We start from the raw sequence: 25,008 nt of genomic DNA on the forward strand, positions 1-25,008 counted from the left end.
CAATTATTACTATTTAAAATAAAGATTTTCTATTTGAATACACTTTAAAATATAATTTATCTGTGTGATGCAATGCTGAATTTTCAGCAGCCATTATTCCAGTCTTCAGAATCAGCAAATAGAAATATAATGAATGTTTTTGCTCTCACTGTTAATCAATTGAATGCCCTTGCTGAATAGAAGTATTACTTTCTTTAAAGCAAAAAACTGAATCCAAATTTTACCAGCAGTGTATATATTATTTTATTCATTTTAATGAGTTTCATGATGTATAAATGAACTTCTATAACACATACATATGTAGAATAAACATTGCTACTTTATTAAGAACTACAAAGCTCACAATCCCATCCACATACTGTACATAAACCACGTATGTTAGACAATACGTTATACATAATATGCAAATACAGTCACCTAAAATATAGGTCATCTGCAAAGGCACAGGAATCAGGAACACACATTACAGCTATAAGAGAATAACTAAACACACACACACACAAAGCAATTTCTGCTGATTTTGAGAAACCATGAAGAATGTAGTTGCAAGACTGATGAGCAGTGATGTTGTTTGGGAATATCCTTACACTGTCAGTACCGGTTTCCAAACAAGAAAATGGGCTCCTCTCGACATGATTGCCAAGCTGTTTGGGGACAGAGCTGTAGAGGATGCTATGATTTGATTTATTATCTGGACGAGCGGGTGCTAAGGCCATCATTACTGCAATCACATCCAAACTTCTGTTTGCATTCTGATAAAGCTTTTGTCTTAGTTTTACAACATATGAGATATCAGGGTTTAACATTAACAATTTTCTGGGACAAGACTTATTTTGACAATAATATTGTATATTGTCATAATAAGGGCAAAATGTTTGACATGACGTGAGATATGCGGATCTGATCCCATTCGATATGAGTTTGAGGTTTACTTCACTTTATTACAAAATTCAAAATAACATTGGACCTCTTTCAAAATGTTTTATGCTCCAGTGTTATTTTAAAATTGTTAATGTAATATTATAGTATTTATTCATTTTTGTATTTTTAATTTTAGGCTTAGAAATTCTGTGCTTTTTTTATAGTTCTATTTATTGCCGATTTATTTTTCAATTTGTTTTAAGTTTTTCATCGTTTTTACTTATATATTTATTATAATTTTATATTATAAGTAGTTATAATTGTAATTATAATTTTAAATACATTTATTATTATTTTTTACAGTATTTTGGATTTATTTGGTACGGAAACCACACCAGACTGGAACAATATGAGGGTGAGTAAATGTATTTAGATATTTTGGGTGAACTGTCCCATTAAAGCTATTAGGCAGGTAAACTACTGGTTTTACTTTGCCTGTAAGATAATTATGTTGAAAAGTTTGATGTCGGGCCCTGGTTTAGATTCAACTCCCACTGCATGCTGATGTGTCTCAGGTGTAGGCATCATTTAATTTATTAATTTGCTTTGTGATAACAACTGCTCCAAGGAAAGTGAAACTTTTACCCCAGTTAATCTTAGATTACTCCATCTGAGGCATTCAGAAAGTGAAACACACCGTTGCCCCAGTAGCAAGTAATCACAGTGTAGTGCCGGCTCATTTCCCATGCACGGACGCTCTTTAATAAAATATCCATGGGCTCCCACCCAAGTCCAGAAATCTAATATGGAGTTAATGACATACGCCAAAGTGGCACACACACCAGTGGCATGCGATCGACTTTTGAAATGAAGAGGCAAAGTCCCCTCTATGGGCTTTTTTTTTTAGTCCAATATAAATTCCAGGTTAAAGACTTGGAAAATGGAAAACCACCACACTATTAACAAGCAAATATAATATACGTCTAACCAAACCAACCAACCAAAGATTTTAAAGAAGAGTTTTTGGTGCGCTTTTTTTTGTTGTTGTTACTACTACTTAACTGTGGTTTGGCTATTATTAATTTTATAATAATAATAATATTAATAATAATAACAAACAACATTTTATTTGAGTTTGTGGTTCAATTTACTTTATTAGACAACTAACCACCTAAGTAAGTGGTTCTCAACCTTTTTTTTTTTTTCACTGGGCAGCACTCGGTTCAAGTTCAAGTCTCCCAGGGCTCAAACCAACCAGATTTATAACATTATATAGCGTAATTATTATTATTATGATATCTAATCGATTACATTTATTGAAATAAATAAATAAACCATTTTACTTACCATTAATAAAACACTTGATGCTGTCGGGAGAAAAGGAATAACAGAACAATGAAGATGCGATTGTAAGTTGCAGTCTGTAAGATGCTCACGGAAGCATGACTTGACACACGACATTGCAGAAAATGTGCATTTAATCAGTAGAATATGGGTGTCTGAAAATCTTCAAGTGAGTGGCGGTGGCAAACTGAAAGTATTTACACATTTCATTTTTTTCTCCCTTAATAACAAATTTCTTCATTCGGATGCTCAATTTTACCGAACTAATGGCTGCAGATGACTATTTGAATTGAATTCTGCCAAAGCACGCACTTGTAAGTGTTAAATGCATAACATTAATAATGTGAGTACAGGTCTGCTCAGGTCTGAAAACAATATGTAAATCTAAATCATTATACATAAAAACATTATAGCTTATATTTGTTTAGTACATTTTTTAATTAATGTAAAAACTAAAAATGAATTATAAAAACTGAAAGTGTTTTTTTTTCTTAATTGTGTTCAGCATGGTGTCACATTTGAATGTGTGCCAATGCACACTGTGTGCCAATGCACACTGGCATGCAATTATTGCATCCAGTTGCTGCTGATCACAGCGTGAGTATAAGAAGGCAGTAGGGGTGCACAATAAATATCGTCCGATAATAAATGCATGATTTCACATAGAGCAGCTGTTACTAACGGAGCCATTGTTAACTGACTAGCTGTGCAAATCCACGTTTATTAACAGCGTTTATTTGCGCAGCTAGTCAGTTAACAACGGCTCCATGTATTAACAGTTGCTCTATGTGAAATCAAGCACCTGATGGAATTTACCGCTGATTAGAGAACCGGCTTTACTGACGAGATGCGCATTAATTATCGGACGATATTTATTGTTTACCCCTAGAAGGCAGCAGGTGCAATGCATACCAGGTTTTCACTTAGGAGCCGAGCCAGAGGCCCGGCAGGTCAGCGGCGGTACAGCAACCATGACGACGGTACGTGGCGTCTCTGTTCCCTCCTTCAGGGAATGAGGGTTACCATTTGTAACCAAGACATTCCCTTTCAGTCGGTCACTCTCGATGCCACGTCGGTGACTGACGCAAAATGGGATCTACCAAAGCACCATGGGTGCTGCCTCTTCCAGTGCCCTGTGGGAGCTGCCTGCACCCCTATTAGGTTTAGGCCGCCCTCCTCGGGACACGGCCATAAAGCCAGTGCTGGAGCAGTCTCATATGTAACAGGCCGAGCGGTGTAAGTGCCGCCTCAGCCACCATATGCCCCAAGAGCCTGTGGATTCAGTGGGACCGCTGTCCTGCCCTGAACGTATTCAAGCAGGATAGCACCGACCGCACACTTTTCTCTGTGAATCCAACTCTATACCGAGAAAAGAGATCTCTGCTTCGGCCTCTGCCCCAACAGGCTCAGGTGCCGGAGCACCAAATCCCTGTGCTCACACGATCCCGAGATTGTGCTAGTATCAGCCATTCGTCTAGATAGTTGAGAATGTGAACACCCTGCTCTCTGAGGGGAACAAGAGCTGCCTCCATGATGACACGGGGAGACAGGGACAGCCCGAAGGGCAGGACCTTGTACTGATATGCCTGTCCTTCGAACACAGACCACAGAAGAGATCTGTGGCACGGAAGGATGGATAAATTAAAGTGCACATCCTTCAGGGTGATCGCTGCAAACCAATCTTGGGGACGGGCACACCCAAAAATGCGTTTCTGTGTCAACATCTTGAATGGAAGCCGGTGAAGGGCCGATTCAAACTTGCAGATCCAAGACCGGTCGTAACCCACCGCCTTTCTTGAGTACAATAAAGTAAGGGCTGTATAACCCCATCTTCATATCAGCTGGAGGGACCGGCTCTATCGTGTCCTTCGCTAGTAGTACTGCGATATCTTCCCACAAAACAGGGGCATCGGACACTTTAACTGTAGTGAAGCGGATACCGCTGAACTTGGGAGGGCACCGGGTGAACTGAATCACATAGCCGAGGCTGATGGTCCGTATAAGCCTGCAAGACGGGCTGGGTAGCGCTGACCAGGCGCTTAAAAACCGTACAAGCGGGACCAGTGGAACCACAGCCGTACCCGCAGTGGGGCAGCGAGGAGGAACACAGGGACCCAACTTGTGAGCGGGCCGGAGTGTGGTTTCGAGTGTGGGGAGCAGGGCTCACCTGGTTCCACGGATTGGCAGAGGGTCCGTGAGTAGAGCCTTTGTTGACACTCTCGAACTGCCTGCTGCTGCCATCTGGCGAAGGAGGAGGATGAGTGAGGTCCGGTGCTTGGCCGTCAGCAACTCTCCGTGCCCTCCTGGGACCCAGAAAGGAAGAAAACTGCTCTCTTGTCGAGATTTCCAGATTCTCCGCCTGGCCCTCCTCCAGGGGAGTGCACTGGAGTGGGGCGCTGAGAATCAAGTGCACGCCACCCCGAGAAACCAATCATCCAGAAGTGAGGGCCCGGGACACAGTGGAGGTCAAAGACCCACCCGTGAAGCTCTTTTTAAGAAAAATATGCTCTTTAGGAAACGCTCTTTTAGTGAGCAAAGCGAAAAGCTGGTATGCATTGCACCTGCTGCCTTCTTATACTCACATTGTGATCAGATGTGTGCATGCCAATGTGCATTGGCTCGTTTAGTTTACACTCGAAGTAGATTGGTCTATCGAAGCGATATCCCATTTTGCATCTGTCACCGACGTGACAGTCGAGAGTGACCGACTGAAAGGGAACCTAAGTTAAGATTTTTATTGCAAGGGTAAAAACCACTAAAATGTCCCCTTTGTGTCCCAGTGTTATTTTAGCTTTGTTTATATAATATGATATTTTTTTATGATTATTTATTTTAGCATTTCAAAATTTTTAGCTTTAATAATTACTTTTTTTCTGTTCAGCTTTGGAAATGTTAGTACTTTGACTTAAACTTATTTTCATTTCAGTAGTTAAGTTCAACCAAATTAACCAGCTTAATTAACCAAATTTTTTTTCAGCTTAATTTGTCACTTATACCTATTTATTGTTCATAAAGAAAGAAATGTTTATTATACTTTTTTATTACTTTTTCTAAATTCTATTTTTAAACAGCATTGCCTTCCCTACCTCCTATAGGAGAAAACACTGCTGACACAAACACAAATACACACACACACACACACACACACACACAGATCCACACACTTTCACATATCAAAGAGACGCACATACACACAACCAAACAAGGTCATGCTGTGTCAGCATAGGGCTAATCCAAAGCCTAGCTTTTCAAAGATCTGCATGGATGATAACACTGCCAGTAAGAACCAGTGTCCAGCATAGCATAGGAGGGGCAGAGAGAGACATTCTTGGCTTATAGCATTAGCATAACACTCTATTTACTTATTCCTCTTGCACAAATTTGGTCCAGCAGAACACCTATGCTGCTTTCCCTGTTTCTGCGGCCAACAGATCTGAGAGCTGCGGGAGGAAATGGAATTCAGGTGACATTCAGCAGGTGCTGATGACTCACAAACATTTGGGTTATCAGAGCCGCCACATCCTTGTTCGGTATCAGGAATAGAAAGTTCGGTAATACATTTCATATATTCTGTCTATAGCGCTAAATATACTATAGAATGAAGCTGTTGTTATCAATGTCAAGGTATCTTCTTTAACATCAGTTGCTTAATTTAAAGTCTGAATAATTAACACTTCTCATATTGTGCGTTCTAACACATAAGGCATCGTTTCATTCAGGTGCAAGGAGAAAGAGAAGGGGAGAGAGAAAACTCCACATGGAGCATGTAGGTCACTCTAACCTTTCATGAAGAACATTAGTTAAAATGTCAGGTTTGAAGCAGGTCTAACCGCCTGCCTGAGCTCTGCACATACTACTAGTACATTACCAAAATAGCTTCAAAATAATGTTGAAACAATATGTAGGTCAAGTTTTCTCATCTTACAGTGAAGCAGTAGCAACGGGGATTATTTGGATACTAAAAACCTCCATATACAAACATCAAAATCTACAGTAATTAACTATTAAGGTTAGAGGTTTTTCGGCTATTTTCTTTTTTTTTATTCAATACCACACCTTAAATAAATGCAGCTCCCGGCTGCATTTATTTTATCAAATAATACTGTTAAATATTATTACAATTTAAATGAACTGTTGTGCTGGTCAATACTTTTGTAGAAATCATTGACAGGGCTCCAAACAAAAAAAATTTAGTAAGGAGCCATTGGCTCCTATAAGAAAAAATGATTTTTTTTAGGTGCCACAGAATAAACATGTTTTATGTGTTTTATTTAAATTATTTATTTTACATTTTAACTTTTTAATCATACTGACATGTTTATGTCTCATCTTTTCTTGACTTTATCAGCATTTTAATCAATCTTGTAGATGACCTGGGAATGAAGGTTCACTTAAAGTGGGAGCTAAATGTCTTTTCCAACTTGAAATATACAGTCATGCGTTGTTTATTACACAAAATCTGTACCAATATCATGGACCATAAGCAACACTTGGCCCCTGAGTATAGTTTGGGGTCCTCCTCAATGCATCCTGTAAATGTTGTCATACTCTCTTAAAAATAAAGGTGCTTCATGATACCATAGAACCTTTTTTTCCTGTCTAAATGGTTTCATAAAGAACCTTTAACATTTGAAGACAATAACAGATTATGAAAAGGTCAGAAAGAGATTGTTCTTCAAAGAGCCTTTGACTGAATGGTTCTTTGTGGAACCAAAATTGTTCTGTGAAGAACCTTTTAAGCTCCTTTATTTTTAAGAGTGCATGTCTTTCACACTTTCAGTCTGTTTTTCTTAATTAGTAAAATTACATTTTATAGGAGTTGAATCATGTAGACAACAGGTTAAGTAAAATTATTAAAATTCAATAGCTCATAAATATAGCAAAATGCTCCTCTTTATAGTTATTTTTCTAGCTGACTGATGATGGACACTGAAAGGCTACTGAGGTTAATATTACGTTGCAATGTTTACAAGCTTTACACGTTTTCTGCAGTTTGAAAGTGTTGTACTGTAGAATCTCTTATAAAAAAAAGCCTACCTTTTGATATTAATTCATGTTCATTATGTACTCTAGTAGTAAAGAGCAAGGTATGATAGGTTCACGTGTTGCTTGAACTGAGGCACTACTCGCGATCGCGCATGCTGCATTAGGGACCGTTCACATGTCAAGTCTTTTGCGCGGTCACGTTCGTTATTTCAAATGTACGCATGCGGAATGCGCGCGTGCTCATAATGGAAGCGACGCGCTCATTTTTTTCCAGGCGCGTCCGCACCGCATCGAGTTTAAAACATCTCAACTTTTCAGAATCCCGCAAGCTTACCGCAGGTCATGTGACAAGAACCATTTGGAATAATTTTAAAGCTGATACTTTGTAAATTAAAAAGTAACAAAGCACAAAGCTTTTTGCGATTACTGGACGGCAAGTGCACGTCAAATAATGAAGTTCATGCATTAACAGAACACAGCATGGACTAAGATCTTGTTAAGAAGAAGCCTTATGATTATAAACGAGAATTGCCAATATCCACACAGATGACAGCTTTACCTGTTGTAGTTTGTTCAAGTTATGAACGAAATAGACGCTGTTTTTCTGCACTTTCTCTCCATCATTTCTCTCTCTCGCGCGTTTATCAGGTGTGTGTCAGTGCTGCTGCGTGGCAGATGAGGACTGTTTAAAACTATTTTTCCCACTAAAACTTCAATGCGCATTCTCTCAATGCGCGAATATAACAAAAAATGTGAATGCAAAACAATCAGGGAAAAAGGCATTACATGCAATTTTTTTAAGAGATAACATGTAAATAAATATGCCTAGTCATATACCTCAGCAAAAACTTCACTCGCATTTGAATATTTATGGTTGCAAATGCGACCTTTTAATCGCAGTTTGGAGCCTTGATTGATACATTCTTCAGAATTTTTGGATGAATAAAGTTTGAAAGAACAGCATTTAAAAAAATATATAAATCTTTTTAACATTCTAAATGTTTTTTTTGTTTTTTTTTAAATTGATAAAAAATACCGGCCAAATTTTACTGGCCGCAATCTTTTTAAAGGCAGTGTATATCCAACAGTAAATAACACCAGGAGTCACAAATGATTCTTTAAATGTACATATTATGATATCAATGTCTTTCAAAAATCATTTGAGCCACTTTCTTCCAAAAAGAAGACATTTTTAATTTCCATGCAATTACAATGGGAACCGTAGCTTTCAACCTTCAAAAAAACAATGCAAATTTGTCCTTGTTGTGATCCAATAGCAATACAATGACAGACAAACTAAATTCACGTCATTATTCGCTGATAATTTTCCTCTTCATCCAGCCTGGATTTTGTAAAAGAATCATTCAGAATGAATCATCTTGGAGAACTGTGATCAACAATCAAAGATCTGATTCAGTGATTGGTTCATGAAATGGCCAGTGCAGTTTCTAAATACTAAAAGATAAAAATAAAAAAATTGTGTCAGTCCAAACATTCAATGCCACAAACCTCTTAAACTTTCCAGTCACTAGCTCTTTTTCAGGAGCATTCATAGCGATCTGGGAACTTGTGAACACCACTCTGCTTCCACTTCCTTTGTGCTTCTGAAACTGAATAGAAGTCAGCCAATCAGACTGCAACTGCCGACTACAGGCAGTTCTAGTTATTTTTGTGCACAAGATGCATCAGACAGTCTGTGAACAGTCTGTGGGTGTGCCGTCTGAGACTATAAGCCGGATAACTACCATACTCTCATCCCATCTCTCTAATGGAGGATTTCATTTTTTAAATCATGTACGGTTGCTTGCCTATGGATTTTTTTCGTCTTTTATCCACTGCTTCCATTATGGGGCTCTAATACAGTAGAAAAGCTTGCAATCCACAAAGCTGCCTAGGGACAAATACAGCCCAGGAAACACTATGTTTTGCACAGAACTGTCAAGCTGGATGATCTTTATGCCACGATAAAATATAAACAAGTGAATAATCAAGCAAACAAACATGCCAACTCGATTCAAGACATTTTTAGAGATGCACATAACTCGCATGAATGACCAGAGGATGGGACACACAAAGGATTTGGCCAGTTCCAGTGAACACTTTTGGTTGAATTGTCAATTATCAAGTGGAAGCTACAGCAAACCACCCAGAAACCTCTAGAAAAGGTCATCTGTCAAAGCCCTCCAACCGAACGAGAAGGAGGTTTATGAGAGATGCCACAGAGAGGCCAACAATCACTTTGAAGGAGCTAAAGAGTTCAGTAGCTGAGGAGGAAGTGAAGGTGCAGCGATCAAACATATCAAGCACTCTGCATAGCACTGGGAGGGCGGAAACAAATGAACCCATTCCTCCAAGAGAAATTAAATGCATGGCAGCATGTCTAGACTTTGACAGAATGCATAATAATGACTCGCATGCAGTCTCTGAAAAGATGTAGTTGGATCACAAAGGTCAAATTATGGTTCTCTACATTTATATATTTTTGCTTTGATATTTTATGTAGCTGAAAATTAATTTGTGTGTTGACAGTGTGCTGTCAGTTCGTTTGTATAAAAAAATACATTACATTTACACGAAATAAAGGCATGTTTTGTAAGATAACAGCTTCTCAAATATTTTTGCACAGTTTTTTGGGAGAAAGCAAATGTTTTGCGAGACATTAAAGTGGATATAAAAGCTCTACAAATTATATAATAACCTTGTCAGGAAACAGAAAGTTTCTTGGGTGAATAAAAAAAAAATGGCGAGTGAAAACAATGTTTCTGGGGCAACGCAAAAGCATTTAAATATAATTTGACATCCATTTCATATTTATTCTTAGGGGCTCCGCACACAAATAGCTATTTCTAAACAATAATTTTTTACCATTTTTTACAGGTGTGGAAATTATTTTCGAAAAATGGGTGTTTTATTTACCCTCAAACTGTGGTAGCAGGTGTATTGACTTTCTTCTTCCGTCTTATTAGAAAATGTCCTGGCTTTTAAAAACTTTATAATGGCAGTAAATGGGTGTCAAAATCCTGAATCCCAAAAAAGTGAATCCCACCATCATAAAAAGTACTCCACATAGCTTTAAAGGGTAAAGGCCTTCTGAAGTGAAGCGATGTGTTTGTCTACGATAAATATTTATATTTAAAACTTTATAAACCATAATTCCTAGCTTCCACTAACTGTCGTACACACGTTCAGGAAAGAGTGGTGTTCTAGTGGATGTTGCAGGACGTAGAAGTGACAAACGCAGAAGCAGAGAGGAGAGAGCAGAACATGTCAGAGAATGTCGATATAATCCAAAAGAAGACTGGTTTTTCTTTGCTGTAAACGAAACTTGGTTCTCATGAGATTAGTGTATTCTCACCTGAGCTCAAGTTATGCCTACTTCCTACATCATCTGCTGGAACACCACTCTCTCATGAATGCACATACAACAGTAAACGGAAGCTAGTAGAGATTACGGTTTATAAAGTTTTAAATATCAGGCATGGGATCAGCTTGAGACAAAAATAAAGAAGGAAAATCTGACCACGCCCCGATTCAAGCCCACAAGCCACGCCCCCATCACTTGTTATTAAAAATATATTTTAGCACATTAAAGGATGTTATGTTGTAATAATATATACTGTTGTCGCATAAAAACATTTAAACATGTAACACGTTCCAATACTGAACTTTTCACAGTTTATTTAGATAATAGCTTAAGGCCATTTGCGCGATTTCAATCATCATGCAGTAACAAACCCCATACCCCCCCCCCCCCCAATTCATTTTTAGGTAAACTATCCCTTTAAGACCAATTATTTAGTCAAACTACTAATCGGTTATATTGTTTTGCAGATCCCGACCTGAAACTGAAGTGATTTTGTCAAGGATATTTCCTTACATAAAAATTCTATACACAAGTCACTTTTTTTTTTGCCAGTGTTTTGATTATAACTCAATAGAATGAGGGTTTGTAATACAGCAAAATAAGACAATTGGTTTACAGTCCTTGTATTTTCAAAGGCTCTGTAAGTTATTCATGAGCAAAGCCCTATCTTATTTAGACACATGGTTGAAAAACTCAAGGATGCTTTGATTTTCTGTCACTTTAACTTGTTTACCTTCACGCCACCGTGACAACCATCTCCCACATGACAACACGATCAGTGGAGAATAATGAAGTGCAGTTTGGAGACACTGTTGGTTTGCTATTTTTGGACTAATCGCCAAGGCTAAGCACGTGCACCCAAGCACCTGCATTGGTAAACAACCGATATTAATGCAGGGATATTGTCTGAAGACTGTTCCAAGAAATCACTGAGGTCCTTTCAAAAACTCAGGTGCATATATATTAATTCATCTAAGAGTATGAAACCTATGTGACACAGATTAACGGAGACCTGAAGCACTTAAATGCACCAGCGCACCCGGAAAATAGCTATTCTGTGTCATTACATGCTTATTTTTATTCTCGCTTTTCTCTGAAAGAATTAAGTTGATCTATGATTCAGGATAACCCATGCATAACAGTGGCTGACTAAAAGAGATCATTCACTGCAATCATTCAATTGTCATGAATAGAGGACTCCGGTCAGAAATCTGAAGTAAAAAGGTCACGCAGACCTGAAAGTAAGCTTTTATCAAGAAGAACCTCAGTAGCCTACAAATTCACAATCTTATATGAATCTCCATTACTGGGAATATATTTCATCATATTCATGACATATAATTTTGTTCCAGGCAATGTTCCCATAAATTACATGTTGTCTTTACTGTCCAGGCCATTTGTCTTCCCTGCATCTCCTACCATTGCCAATAAATTTATCTGGAAAAAATGTTTTTGCCAAAATGAAAATTGTGCCTAATAAAAGGCTAAATCCATTCTACTGTGCAATAAAACGCTTTATATTCATCAAAAACTGAATCGTTTTTGGCTCGGCAGCCATCTCTTTGCTCATTATAGTCTATTGCTCTTATATGCGGGAGACAGCTATTTATCAACATAATGCTTACGGTCGCTCATATATGTGCGAGGGACTGTTCATCGTTCTGGCAGATATGACAAAGCAGAATGGGCAACCATTAGGTAATCACTGGATTTGATGGTACTGAGCAGGCACCAAATCACCAAATAAGCCTGTGAAGGATCTGAAAAAAAATAATCACAAACTTCATTTCTGCTTGTAAATAACTCATTTTAAATGGCCGGACGACACTTCACTTTTGGACCTCTGCTAAGCCTTAGCTTTAGAGAAATTTCAAACAGAAGACTGCCAGCGTTATGGATTCATGAAAAGCTGTTTGCATAACTTACTGCAGGGATCAGGTGCTTAGTGAGTGGCTCTCCAATTAAAACAGAGCATGAAAACTCCCACGTACACACTCAGTCAGCTAAACTACACTTTGCTAAACCGAGTTTTGCACTTGGTGCAAGATACAAACCGTGTCAGCCTTCTGCTGTTGATGATGAAGGTTTGTTTTTAATTTAGTTTGGTACAAAATAAAATAAAGACGATATGACAATGATGACAATTAAACCGCAAATTAAAACATACAGTTAAAAATAATATGACAAAAATCAATCTCCAGTACAACGTTGCCATTTTTTTGACACAAGCTTTGAAGATTAAGCATCAAACTTCAATTAAAGAAAGAAAAATCATATTTCGTATAAAAATAATAAGACATGACAATATAAAATCATTTTAGTCACAACAACTAAATGAACTGCAATAAAAATAAATCACTGGTCTTCTGCATTTTATCTTGCAAAACATATTTAAATAAACTTTGAAACAGTCCGGAGGCACACAGTGTCCTTATAATGGGGGTCATAACTGCACATAACTGTACACGGTCTATGAAATTATTGGAAAAAGAATAAAGTCTAGCTATACTATGGATTGTGGTTTATCTGTGGGTACAAAGTAGCATGAAAAACACATTTTCGTTTCTGGCAGAGAAAAGCAAGATAGCATGTCCACATAGCAAATTCTCAGAGGCCTGAAGCATCAAGAACTTTCACAGCTTGAGAGAGAGGGAGAAAAAAAAAGTGATAGAAGAGTGAAATAAAATTGCCCTGCGGAAAACAAAACCCCAAAAGTGTGTTCAATGAGCCATGCTAGGCTGACTGGGGCTGAGCTGGCCAGACTGGGTGCTGTTGCTTTAGACCAAAGCACATGCTGTACTGTGCTCAGAGACACTAGACAGCAAAATGACTAGATATGAGCAAGACCCAGGAGACACAGATATGATTAATGCATGCCAAATGATTAGACGAAACAGTGGCTGAGTAAATGGACCTATGGTACCTTCATTCAGAGGTGAAAATTTTCCATACAAATTGAAAGAGTCTCTGAAGACTGGAACCAGACAACTTTGTTTCACATAGTATCTCATTAAGTAAGACTTGGCTACATCATCATCTTTTCTCTAAAATGTTTTCTGAAAATATATGATACAGCATTCAGATTAGGACAGATAGGAAATTGTGATAGTCAACGCTGGCAGAGTGGGGAACAATAATAAAAAAAAGAGACCTATCTTAGCTGTTTTGCTTAAAGTGTATTCTATATTCAAAAGAGAAGGTCACTCCCCAACACACATTCAAAGACTTCAAAAAGGATGCAATAAAAAGTATTATTAGCATTAGTATTAAGCAATAAAGTGACTCCAAATCTACTTTAAACCTGGAAATAAATTTCAAAGTTTTGATTAAATTTTTTTTTTTAAATTTAAACAATTATGATTCTTATTAAAGATTCTGCGTCATCTCTAGGTCAATAATCAAATAAGTACATTTTTGACACTAATGTGGTATTAATAGAAAACATTTTGTATGACTTACTATATATATACATACACACACACACACACACACACACACACACACACACACACACACATATATATATATATATATATATATATATATATATATATATATATATATATATATAAATATAATGTACACATACTTTATAAACACTTTATGGATTGTGGCTTGTATCAAACAATTTATGGTTTGTTTTGACAACCAGTCAATGAGTTATCATGATTATTGTACACTAATATAAATTTCAATTTAAATATATGACTTTATATATCACTGCACCACTTTTATAATACTTTTATGATGGGGCTTTTTTGTCATTTTCGAGCTTGACATCTTTAGTTCTTTAATTCACTTTCATTATACAGAAAAAAAAAATGGCCAGGGTATTCTTCAAAAACGTAATCTTTTGAGTTCTACAAAAGAAAGGGCTTAAAAAGACACGAGGGCGAGTTAATATTGACAGACTCTTTGGGCGAACCGTTCCTTCCTAACATGAAAAGGTGACAAGCTTCAGTCTAGCAGTCTGCACTCAGCTTCAGAAGTTGTGGAAGGCTAAAATCAAAGATGAAGAGCTCTTTTCAGATTCAACATGTGCAATTTGACTTTCCAGTTTGATGACCGGCTAAATGGCAGCACTCAAACCACCTTGAATTAAAAACTTTTGTCTGTCATCAGCAGGAGACTGTAAAGCTTTCTCACACTTTTGCCCTCTTGCTATGTCTAGATTATTTAACTTCTAGACAGTATGAAGTATGAAAACTGTATAAAATACACACAAATTACTGTTGTGATACAAAACGCTTCCAAAGCCTGATAAAATGAGTGAACAGGAACATTACATGGATAAACAGCTGAGACTCACTCAACACTGAAGAATCTACACAATCAGTAATGTTATACACATCCATGACAGCTAATAGTAATGTTTGCTCCTGATCAAAACAAAAGTGTGTTTCATAATTAAAAACAGCAGGGATCGATGATGTGAAATGTTGGAGTGAAGACCGAGAGGAGATTTATCTGTGAGAGAAATGGCACAATGGTGCAGCATTATTCACTCTGAATAACATTTGCCGCTTCTGCTGCTGTGGGGGGCAATTCATCAGCCCTAATAGGAGCCTCCAATTTGTCTTCCGCTCTTTGTTTGAATCAATTTGATGAAGGCTGGATAAACAGTATTAGCATGAACATGAAAACAGAGAATCTGTATGAATACGACACAGTAATGTGAAACGTAGCTGTGTGCGCACAAGAGACACTATAGAATAAATTACTCAAAACTACTGTCAAATAATCATCATTCACACATCAATGCTCACAAAAGAGTGGATGTGAACATTAGGTTTAGCACATAGCTGAAATAATATATTTGCAAAATGTCAGTTTGAATGTACAAGGTACAGTACCGTATTTTTCGGAGTATAAGTCGCAACAGTCCAAAAATACGTCATTACGAGGAAAAAACATATATAAGTCGGACTGGACTATAAGTCGCATTTATTTAGACCCAAGAACCGAGAGAAAACATTAGCGTCTACAGCCGCGAGAGGGCGATCTATACTGCTCAGTGTAGACTACAGCGCTCTCTGGCGGCTGTAGACGGTAATGTTTTCTCTTGGTTCATTTCTCTCGGTTCATGTCAAATTAATTTTGATAAATAAGTCGCACCTGACTATAAGTCGCAGGACCATCCAAACTATGAAAAAAAGTGTGACTTAGCGTGAAAAAAAGCGTGAAAAAAAAAGCGTGAAAATACAGTATCTATTTTTTTTTTTTTTTCTGTGACGCACCACATATTTTCTTAGCATGTTATATATGAAAAATGCAGTTTTCTAAACTGAATTTGGACACTTTCAGTAGGGTCCAAAAGTCTGAGAAAATGTATTTAAACCTGTAAATAAACAGTATTTTAGGGTTTTCAATATTTAACAACACTGTAAACAATTACAAAATAAGTCAATTGTGGCAAAGATGTGATATTTACAACAGTTTTTAAAATGAATTAGTAAAAGAAAATAATTTAATAAAAAAAAATTTAACCTAAAAATAAATGAAATTTTTGAATTTTGAACCTTTTATAAACATTGTAAACAATAAAAAAAGATATTCTGCATTATTTATAGGTCAATAATAAAATAAGTAAATGTGTGACACTGATGTGACATTTACAGGAGTTTTTATTTTATTTTTTATAAACTATTTAAATATAACTTAAAGGTGCCATATGCAAAAATTGAGGTAAAAATATCCATAACATGACCTACACACATCAAAAGAATGAGAAGAAATAAGGGCAATGATGTCATAAAAAAAATGTAAAGTTATAGTGCTGCAGAGATATCAACCTTAATTAGCATTAGCATTACTAGCCCCGGCCCGACAGGTGTCGTAATACCAGTTTCGGCCATGGGAGGCGGTATGCGGGCAACATAACCACCAGCCAACCTGCAATACACTAATAACTCGCACGGCTTGTGGCCGTGTACTTGAACCTGATGTCAGTCATGTGGAAAGTACAGCCCCCTACTTCATTTCAGTTCAGGGAAGGGAGATAAATGATGTCTCAAGCCCTTGGCAAGAGACCCCTACCAACACCACCCGCTACAGGGAAACAACCGCGCTCGGAATCACAAATCAAATCCGATAAGAAAAGGAGCCTAATCAGAGTAAACATCGGCACTGCTTTCAATCGCTGGAGACAACTGATGGACCATAAAGAAATGAGGCTCGACTCCGAACTTGCAACATTTCTAACAGTAAGTTAGATGCTGTTAGTATTTCGCTAGAAGTTTGTTTTATATGTTTGTGTATTTGTTTTCGGGAAGTTATAACATAGCAATGTATCGAAGGCTGTTCGATAAACGTGCTAATGTTAGCGATGGCTAACCGTAGCTGCATTTGATAATTAGCTAGCTATAACTTAATGTTACCCATTTTATTATATCATAACGAACCTGCTCTGTCTAGTATTGTTGGTCTCCGTGTCCACTTTGCTTCATGGTCTTTCTGTACGTAAAAAAATTGATGTGTGGCGTGAAAAGAGTCAATTGCGTGTGTCTCATGGTGAATGCTTGAGAGTTGGCACATCAGTTCCCAAGCAGAATAAAGGGACAGGTTGATTATTGCTGTTTAGCGTTTGTATTAATCTATGATGTGTCCCTGTTTGCGTACAGGGACATAAAAAATAAATTAAAAGTGATAAGTGGACCAAGGTGCCTGAGATTGTTCATTTTAAGTAAAGGATCCTAATATTTCGTCCACAACAATATTTAATGAGGTTAACTTATAACTCCTTGTGGTTAGTCTGCACGAGATCAACAAGCTTGTTTGCTTTGCGGCCGCTTTAAATACAAAGTAAGCATTCGATCTACATTAGAGCGTCTGAGTGCTCACAAATCTTTCTGCAGCGTAGTGAGCAGAGTGGCAAGAGCGATTTTTGACGCTCTCGACGCCGGCGGTGTGAACGCACGGTTAGGCTTTGGCTATGGCTGTAGTGTTGTTGTGAAAGTAGGGGCGGAGCATAGAGACTATGCCATTTCTCGTTTGTTACTATAGAGAAGACCAATTTACTTTATTGAGGCATACTGCCCCCATCTGTTATGGAATGTGGAGTATGACTTGATTTTTTTTGCCAAACATTACAGATGGCACCTTTAAAATAATTCACTTTTCAGCTGAAAAAAGTACACTGATTTTTTTTTTTTTTTTTTAATTGCTAGCACATTTCAGAAACAATTACAAAGGAATTGCTAATAACACCCTGAATTAAACTATAATTCTGAAGTAGAAAGGGCTTTACTGGTAAACACTTTCATTGTCCAAAACCTTGTGTTAGGATGATCTCTGTCAGACATTAATTTCTGGCATTACTACACTGCCTGTACATAGAGACAGATGACAAAACACAGATCTCATATATGGGTCAAGTACTGGCTTGCAACAACATCTTAAATAAGATTACAGTTCAGCTGGAAGTGCTGAGAGGAAAGGCTGTTTTAAGTCGACCACTCCAGGGTAAGCCTGGTTGATTCTCTATGGATTCACAATGCATTATAAGGCTGTTTGTAAGTGTCCTAAACAGTGACTGTCTGGGACAACAAAGACGACATAAACAGATGACATGTGAAATTATCCAAGGTTCAAGAGATTTTGGACATATTTTACATAGAAAAGGCCCTGACTATATGTAAATTAATGTCATCCACGCTCTACTGGTCAGACAGAAATTAAACGGACTGAAATCATCCATCACACAAATAGTTGCAAAAGGCACTGTGCCTAAATTTGTACAGTTTGATCATTTGTATACCATTATAACCGTTATAATGAACCATTGTAGATCATTATATAAACGATTATATTGTGTATATATTGTGGGTATATTTATTGAACTATTATATATCATAAAATTACATGAAAAGTAACTATATTAAGTAAACATATTAAAAGTTTGTGTCTCATTTAAAATAGTGATTTTTGCCAGTCCCACCTAAGAGGATATTTTCTTTTGAAAGAAATGAATGCTTTTATTCAGCAATGATTAGGGGTGTGAGATTTTAAAATCATAATAATATTATTTTACAATAAGTTTTTTATTTTTTTATGTATTTTTTCTTGATCAAATAATTGTAGCCTTGGTGAGCATAAGAGACGAAACACAAGAGACGATGTTTCTTTGGCGCAACATCAATTTGAAAAACTAACGGAATAGTTGATATAAAAAACTGGATGAGTAATGACTTCTCACTGCTAAATTCTGACAATACTAATATAACACTTGCATATTATTGCTCTTTTGTTGGTTTTGATTGCTTCTATTGTCTTCATTTGTAAGTCGGTTTGGATAAAAGCATATGCTAAATGATGAAATTTAAATATTATGTAAATGTTAATAACAAAACTAAATTGAAAATTTTAAAACAAGCCCCAAATCAAAGTGACACAAATAAAACAAATCTCTTCGTAAAAACATCATATGGCTTTATCTGTGCTCTTTGAAATTAGAGGCAACCACTGGATTTTAATCATGATTCAAACAAAGATGCTGCATACATGCAACATGAGAAGTTTTTCATCTAAATTATACTGTATAATTTAAAAAATCTGAAGCAAACACAGAATGATTTGACTTCAGTTTTGTGAAACTATACATAAAAATATCTGCGTGAAACAGAAACAGCAGACGAGCTGAAAGAGACGCAGATTCACTCTTTGCCAGCAGGTGGCACTTAAAGCATTTCCTTGGTTTCCGCTGTAAACAAAGCAGCGCTGCACTTATGAACTTTAATATGCAATTTACAAAGGCAAGATACCATCTTGACCAAAAAAAATACCATCTAAACTTTTTTAAAGAAAGTAGGTTCCCCTCAGACATATATTCATGTATATTCCTACCTCAACCGATTTGAATAGTCACATATTTTAATCGTTTTTCAACTGGCTCGCGGTTAATCGTTACATCTCAAAGTTAGATTATTGTAATGCTTTATTGGGTGGTTGTTTTGCAAGCTTAAGAAACAAACTACAGCAAGTCCAAAAAGCAGCACCTCGAGTTCTTACTAGAACCAGGAAGTGTGGCCATACTAGCCCGGATCTGTCAACACTAAACGGGCTACCTGTTAAACATTGTATAGATTTTAAAATCTTTCTTATTACTTATAAAGCCCTGAATGGTTTAGCACCTCAGAATTTGAACAAACTTTTGTTACATTAAAGTCCTCCACATCCTGTGCATTCTTAAAAATTGAAAAAAAAATATATTAAAATCAACTGCGGGCAGCAGATCCTTTTCCTATTTAGCTCCTAAATTCTGGAATAACCTAACATTCTATCATTGTTCGAGGGGGAGACACACCCTGTCAGTTTAAATCTAGATTAAAAACCCATCTCTTTAACCTGGCTTACACATAACACACTAACACATTTTTAAAATATTCAAATCTGTTAAGGATTTTTAGCCTGCATTAATTCTGGTTTCTCCCAAGGTTTTTTCTCCATTCTGTCACCGATGGAGTTTTGGTTCCTTTCCGCTGTCGCCTCTGGCTTGCTTAGTTGGGGACACTTAATATCCAGCGATATCATTGACTTGCTTGCACAGATACTATTTAATCTGAACTGAGCTGGATGATACATCACTGAATTAAATGATAAACTGCCTATAACTGACTACTTTTACTAAACTACGGCTTACTATTATCTTTTTGCATTATTGAGACTATTTTCCTAATGTAGTACAGTTGCTTTGAAACAGTCTGTATTGTTAAAAGCACTGTATATAAATAAAGGTCTCTTGACTTCTTTGAAAAGCATTAAAATATCATAACAACCCTAAACTTTTGAACTGTAGTGTATATTAATTCATTAAAAATTAAATAAATTAATTAATTAATATTGTTTAGTTTTTTTAATTGTCACAGTCAAGTAATAAAATCATCTGTATTTCAAGCATTCAACCCTATTACCCATGTGTCATTACATAAAAAAAAATCAAATAAATATTTGATCCCAAAATATAAAAAAAGCTTAATTTAGATGAATAAAACAAATAGGAATTTACACAGCTCATTTAATTTTGACCTTCTTTGGTTATACAAACTACATTTTATGGAGGTTAAGCATCACTGACCATTTATTTAAAAAAAAGAGAGAAAGAAAACACTCTTTTCATGGAAATTGTCAAAATAACTTAATTTGTATTAGTAATTTTTCCCCATTTGCATTACATGTCTAGGTCTCACGAGAAAGAGAGGAAAGGGGAAATAGGAGGAACAGAGAGAGACATCAGAGGGAAACCCTAAGCTGATCCTGCTGTTCAAAACATGATCCTTGCACTAAAAAACGACTGCGCCAGCACTGATGAGACAAGTAGTCTTTCCCTCTAAAGCAGTCTTCAAAGCGGCAGCTGCCCGTTTCATCAGCACAGTTTATCAGATGAACAGATTTCACTCAAAATGTTGAAAATGAATGATAAAGACCAGTAATAGAAGCTTTTTAAATAACAGTACAAAGTTTAAACATCAGATTTCTGCTGCTTTTGCTTGGATGGTTATCACTAATATTTATATAATATAAAAAGGTTTGGTTATATTTATACACAGATATGTGTCTAATGGGAAAATGCCAAAGGTGCAGAAGTCTGAGGGTTCAAAGGGCATTACGTCTATGTGAGAAGGTCAGTTAATGTCAGGTGCATTGAACTGTAAATACACATTAAAGGGTTTTACATGGATTTCAAAGCAAATTAAATAACATGCTTTTACACGTTTTTCTGTTTATTCCACATTCATTGTGTTCAATTAATGGCAAATGCCACCATGAAGATACCACAGATACCAAAAAGAACGAGAGTGGCTTTATTTCCTCACAGTACTATTAGATAGTAATTCTGCATTCAAGAACAAATGCAGTAGATGTGACATCACTGTGCAGTTTTCTTTATGTGTTTCAATAAGATGTGACCACTACTGTATTTACAGGCTAATGTATATCTGAAATACAGCTGGAAAGTTTATCCAACCAATAAAAATCAACATGCAATATGAAGCCGCACTTCAGATAATGCATTTAGAGTGAGCTCACACTATGGAAGCAATATCTATGGAAATACACTTTAGCTCATATTTGATATCTAGGGGTGAAAACAAACAATTTTGGTCAAACATTCTGAAGACATTGTGTATTGATTAGAACTTTCAGTTATATTTTGTTTCATTGCTACAAAAGTTTCTTGAATTTAAAGACAATTATGACACATCAAAGTTTGACAAAAATTTTCTATTTATAATGTATTGCTAAAAAGGACCTTTCAGAAAACAGTGACAAATATTTTGTCTGTTTATTATTAGTTAATTTTTAAATTATCAGTTAATTTGTAAATTACATGAATGCATATATATATATATATATATATATATATATATATATATATATATATATGTGTGTGTGTGTGTGTGTGTGTGTGTGTGTGTGTGTGTGTATGTGTGTGTGCGCAATAATGTAATATGCAAAAGAAAGATTATTTTCATGTATATACAAAATAAACTTGTTTTTGTTCTTTTAATGGGAGACACTGAAGCCATTTTTTTCATGCACCTGTCAAGTTTGAGATTTTTTTTAAGTGTTTTTCAGACTACTGGAAAGAAAACATCCAAAAGACACTGTTAAGTGTTTCTTGTATAGCACTTTATCTGTTTGTGTCAATAGATTTCAATTACAATACATATTTTTAAGGGCCGTTTTCTCAAAATGAGTTTTTTCTCCATTACTGAGCCATAAATCTCCACTTCAGTAGCACTTACACACACCAAACTTCACATTTGTATTCCTGCTTATATCCTGAAGGTTTTTACAGAGGGATTTGTTCATATATAATTGCTTGAACATTTTATTCCCCCAAAAATTTTGAAAATATGGTGTTTTCGGTTTAGATATTTGTGTTGGAAATATATGCAAATTAGTGCATATTTATTTAAATAATGACTCATTTGCATATTTAAATCTAACATTTTAGAATACTTGTAATACAGAACATGTTTGCAACTATCAGTGTAATCAATCAGCTGGGTAAGGCGATAACTATTAGTTTTTTTTTTTTACCCTATTCACTGCAGAAATAAATAAAAACTCATCAAAATATATAGAAATAAATAAAAATAAATAAGAAAAAACACAAATGGAGAAATGTATACATTTCTATATTTATTTATTTATTTAATATATTTATAAACTAAATAAATTGAGTAATTTCTATATATTTTTATTAATTTGTTTATTTATTTCACAGTAAATTAAAAGAACAAAAAAGTATATTATATATATATATATATATATATATATATATATATATATATATATATATATATATATATATATATATATATATATATATTGTGTATAATGTATACATTTGAAATTAATATTGGATTGCACTGTATATTGCACTGCTAGTTAGGGGCGTTTCACCAAAACAAAATTTCCTAAAAAAATCTATTTTGGCCTCTCATCAAACCTCCTAACCTGCTATAAAACTATAATCGGCATGTCGTGCGACTGTGTATGAATGTATCAATCTTTCCTGGTTGGATGAATTCACCTGCTGTATCACACAGCCCTGATGACCTACAGATCTCGCTCTATTCACAGCTGCAGAATCAGGAGGACAATAAACAGATGATGCTGCATCTGGACACTTGACTAATGTGTCTTCTCATACATAGGCAAAGAAACTACTGAAGACAGCAGATTCTTGATTAACTTTTTCAAATGTAATAACCAATTATTCGTCTTAACAGATATAAAAGTCTATTACAACTTTGATAATAAAACATAGGTTATTTAAAGGCATGCATAAATAATATTGCCTAAAGCAAATACCTACTCTGTTTATGGTTAAAAAAAAAAATATATATAAAAATAAAAAAATAATTTTAAACAACCAACATTTGCATAAAGCACAAGAAATAAGCCAAAGCAATTATTATCGTTATTGTTTAATAATTATCTACCTGTTCAGATCAGAGCATTTTAAGCTATAGATACTGAATAATAGATATATTCTGAAAAATAAATAACTGGCCGTTAAGAAAAAACTTAAAGTAGCATGAGTTGCTCGTGCACGTTGATAAAGTGTTCTTGATCAAGCCCTTTTAAATAGAGATGCCCTAAAATGACAGCGCACACAGTAACGTCCAGCAGATGCTGACTATACTCACCCCCAGTTTCTTACTCCGAATCCTCACGTAGCCCTGCTTCACTATATCGTTGAAGTTTGAAGCCATCCTAACAGCCTCTCTGTCCTCTTCCCCGTCTCGGCTGCGAGTCCTCTCAGAAGTCAGTGCGACATTCAGTCCTCAAGCAGCCTCTGCCTCAGTTCCACTGCCGCTGCTACTGCTGCTGCCGCTGCTCGGTTAACCGGCGAGAACCGCGCGCACATTCCACCCGAGTGGGGAGACAGCGCGCGCGTCAGATGATTTAATTCAGCGAAGAGAGCAGCTTCCTGGAATGCACCATGAGAGGACTGTCAGAGGGGTGGACGGATACAACTGCTCACTTGCTTAAAATGGAATCAAAAATAAAATAATGAATTTATTTATGAATGAATGAATGAATGAATGATATTGTGGGTTTATGTTTTTGGGAATATGTTATTTCATTACACACAGACACATTAAATGTTCTTTAGATGTTGGAATCAAAAATTAACAGCTGTAAGATGCAAGTCCAAAAATAATATAATATCATGGTGATGATGATAACAATAATAATGAAATAAAATAAAAACTTAATTATGATAATTATTATCAAGATCAATCTTCCTTAAAGGCTTCTAGTCTGTGTGTGTGTAATTTATTGTGGACTGACACACACACATAATTAGAAATAAATCAATATTGCGATATTTCAGTATTAAGAGGTGTGTGTGTGTGTGTGTGTGTATAATTTATTGTGGACTGACACATACACATAATTGGAAATAAATAAATATTGTGATATTTCAGTATTAAGAGGTTTTGGGAATAGATTTAATTTTAATATACTTTTTTACAGCTGTATATCCTAGGTAATATACAAAGAAACAAAAAAGTTAAATCTGCTAACATTTCATTGTAAAGTAAATATGTAGCATATTACTCATTCATTCATTAATTTAACATGTTTTACAAGAATTGGATTTGGGATTTAATCGGATGCCCATTTTCCACAAGTTGATTCTTTAGGGTCTAAATGAAAAGTTTATAACATACTTTGGTTAAAACTGATCAATGGTAATGTAAAACAAGACCCTTTTAACCTTGTCAAAAACAACTCACAGCAACTCCTGTGAGTGCACGTCCATTTAAATGCTAATGAGCTCTGCTCACCCTGCCCCTCTCTTCTGTGGAGTGACGCTCAGTTCTGTGGGAGACTGTAAAGGCCCTGTCCCAAATGGCGCACTTCATGTGGACTTTCGGTCTTGTGGACTTAAATTGTGCGTGCTCGCCAAGTCTACAAGTCCATAGGCCATCCCA

The 25,008-nt window shown here is 35.9% G+C and overlaps 1 protein-coding gene across 2 annotated transcripts in view; it reads right to left on the reverse strand.

Moving 5' to 3' along the window:
• The window catches only part of dok6 (docking protein 6), a 92,496-nt gene extending 68,503 nt beyond the window's left edge, over positions 1 to 23,993 (reverse strand). The window contains exon 1 of one of the 2 annotated variants that reach the window (XM_026201031.1): positions 23,713 to 23,990. In XM_026201031.1, the coding sequence (XP_026056816.1) occupies positions 23,713 to 23,778 (66 nt within the window). In that variant the 5' untranslated portion in view covers positions 23,779 to 23,990. Of the gene's footprint in view, positions 1 to 23,712 lie in introns of both variants that reach the window. The other variant, XM_026201032.1, reaches the window with a different exon arrangement.
• Positions 23,994 to 25,008: the final 1,015 nt, after the last annotated feature.

This window comes from Carassius auratus, chromosome 24, assembly GCF_003368295.1.
Source record: "Carassius auratus strain Wakin chromosome 24, ASM336829v1, whole genome shotgun sequence".
NCBI classification, from domain to species: domain Eukaryota; kingdom Metazoa; phylum Chordata; class Actinopteri; order Cypriniformes; family Cyprinidae; genus Carassius; species Carassius auratus.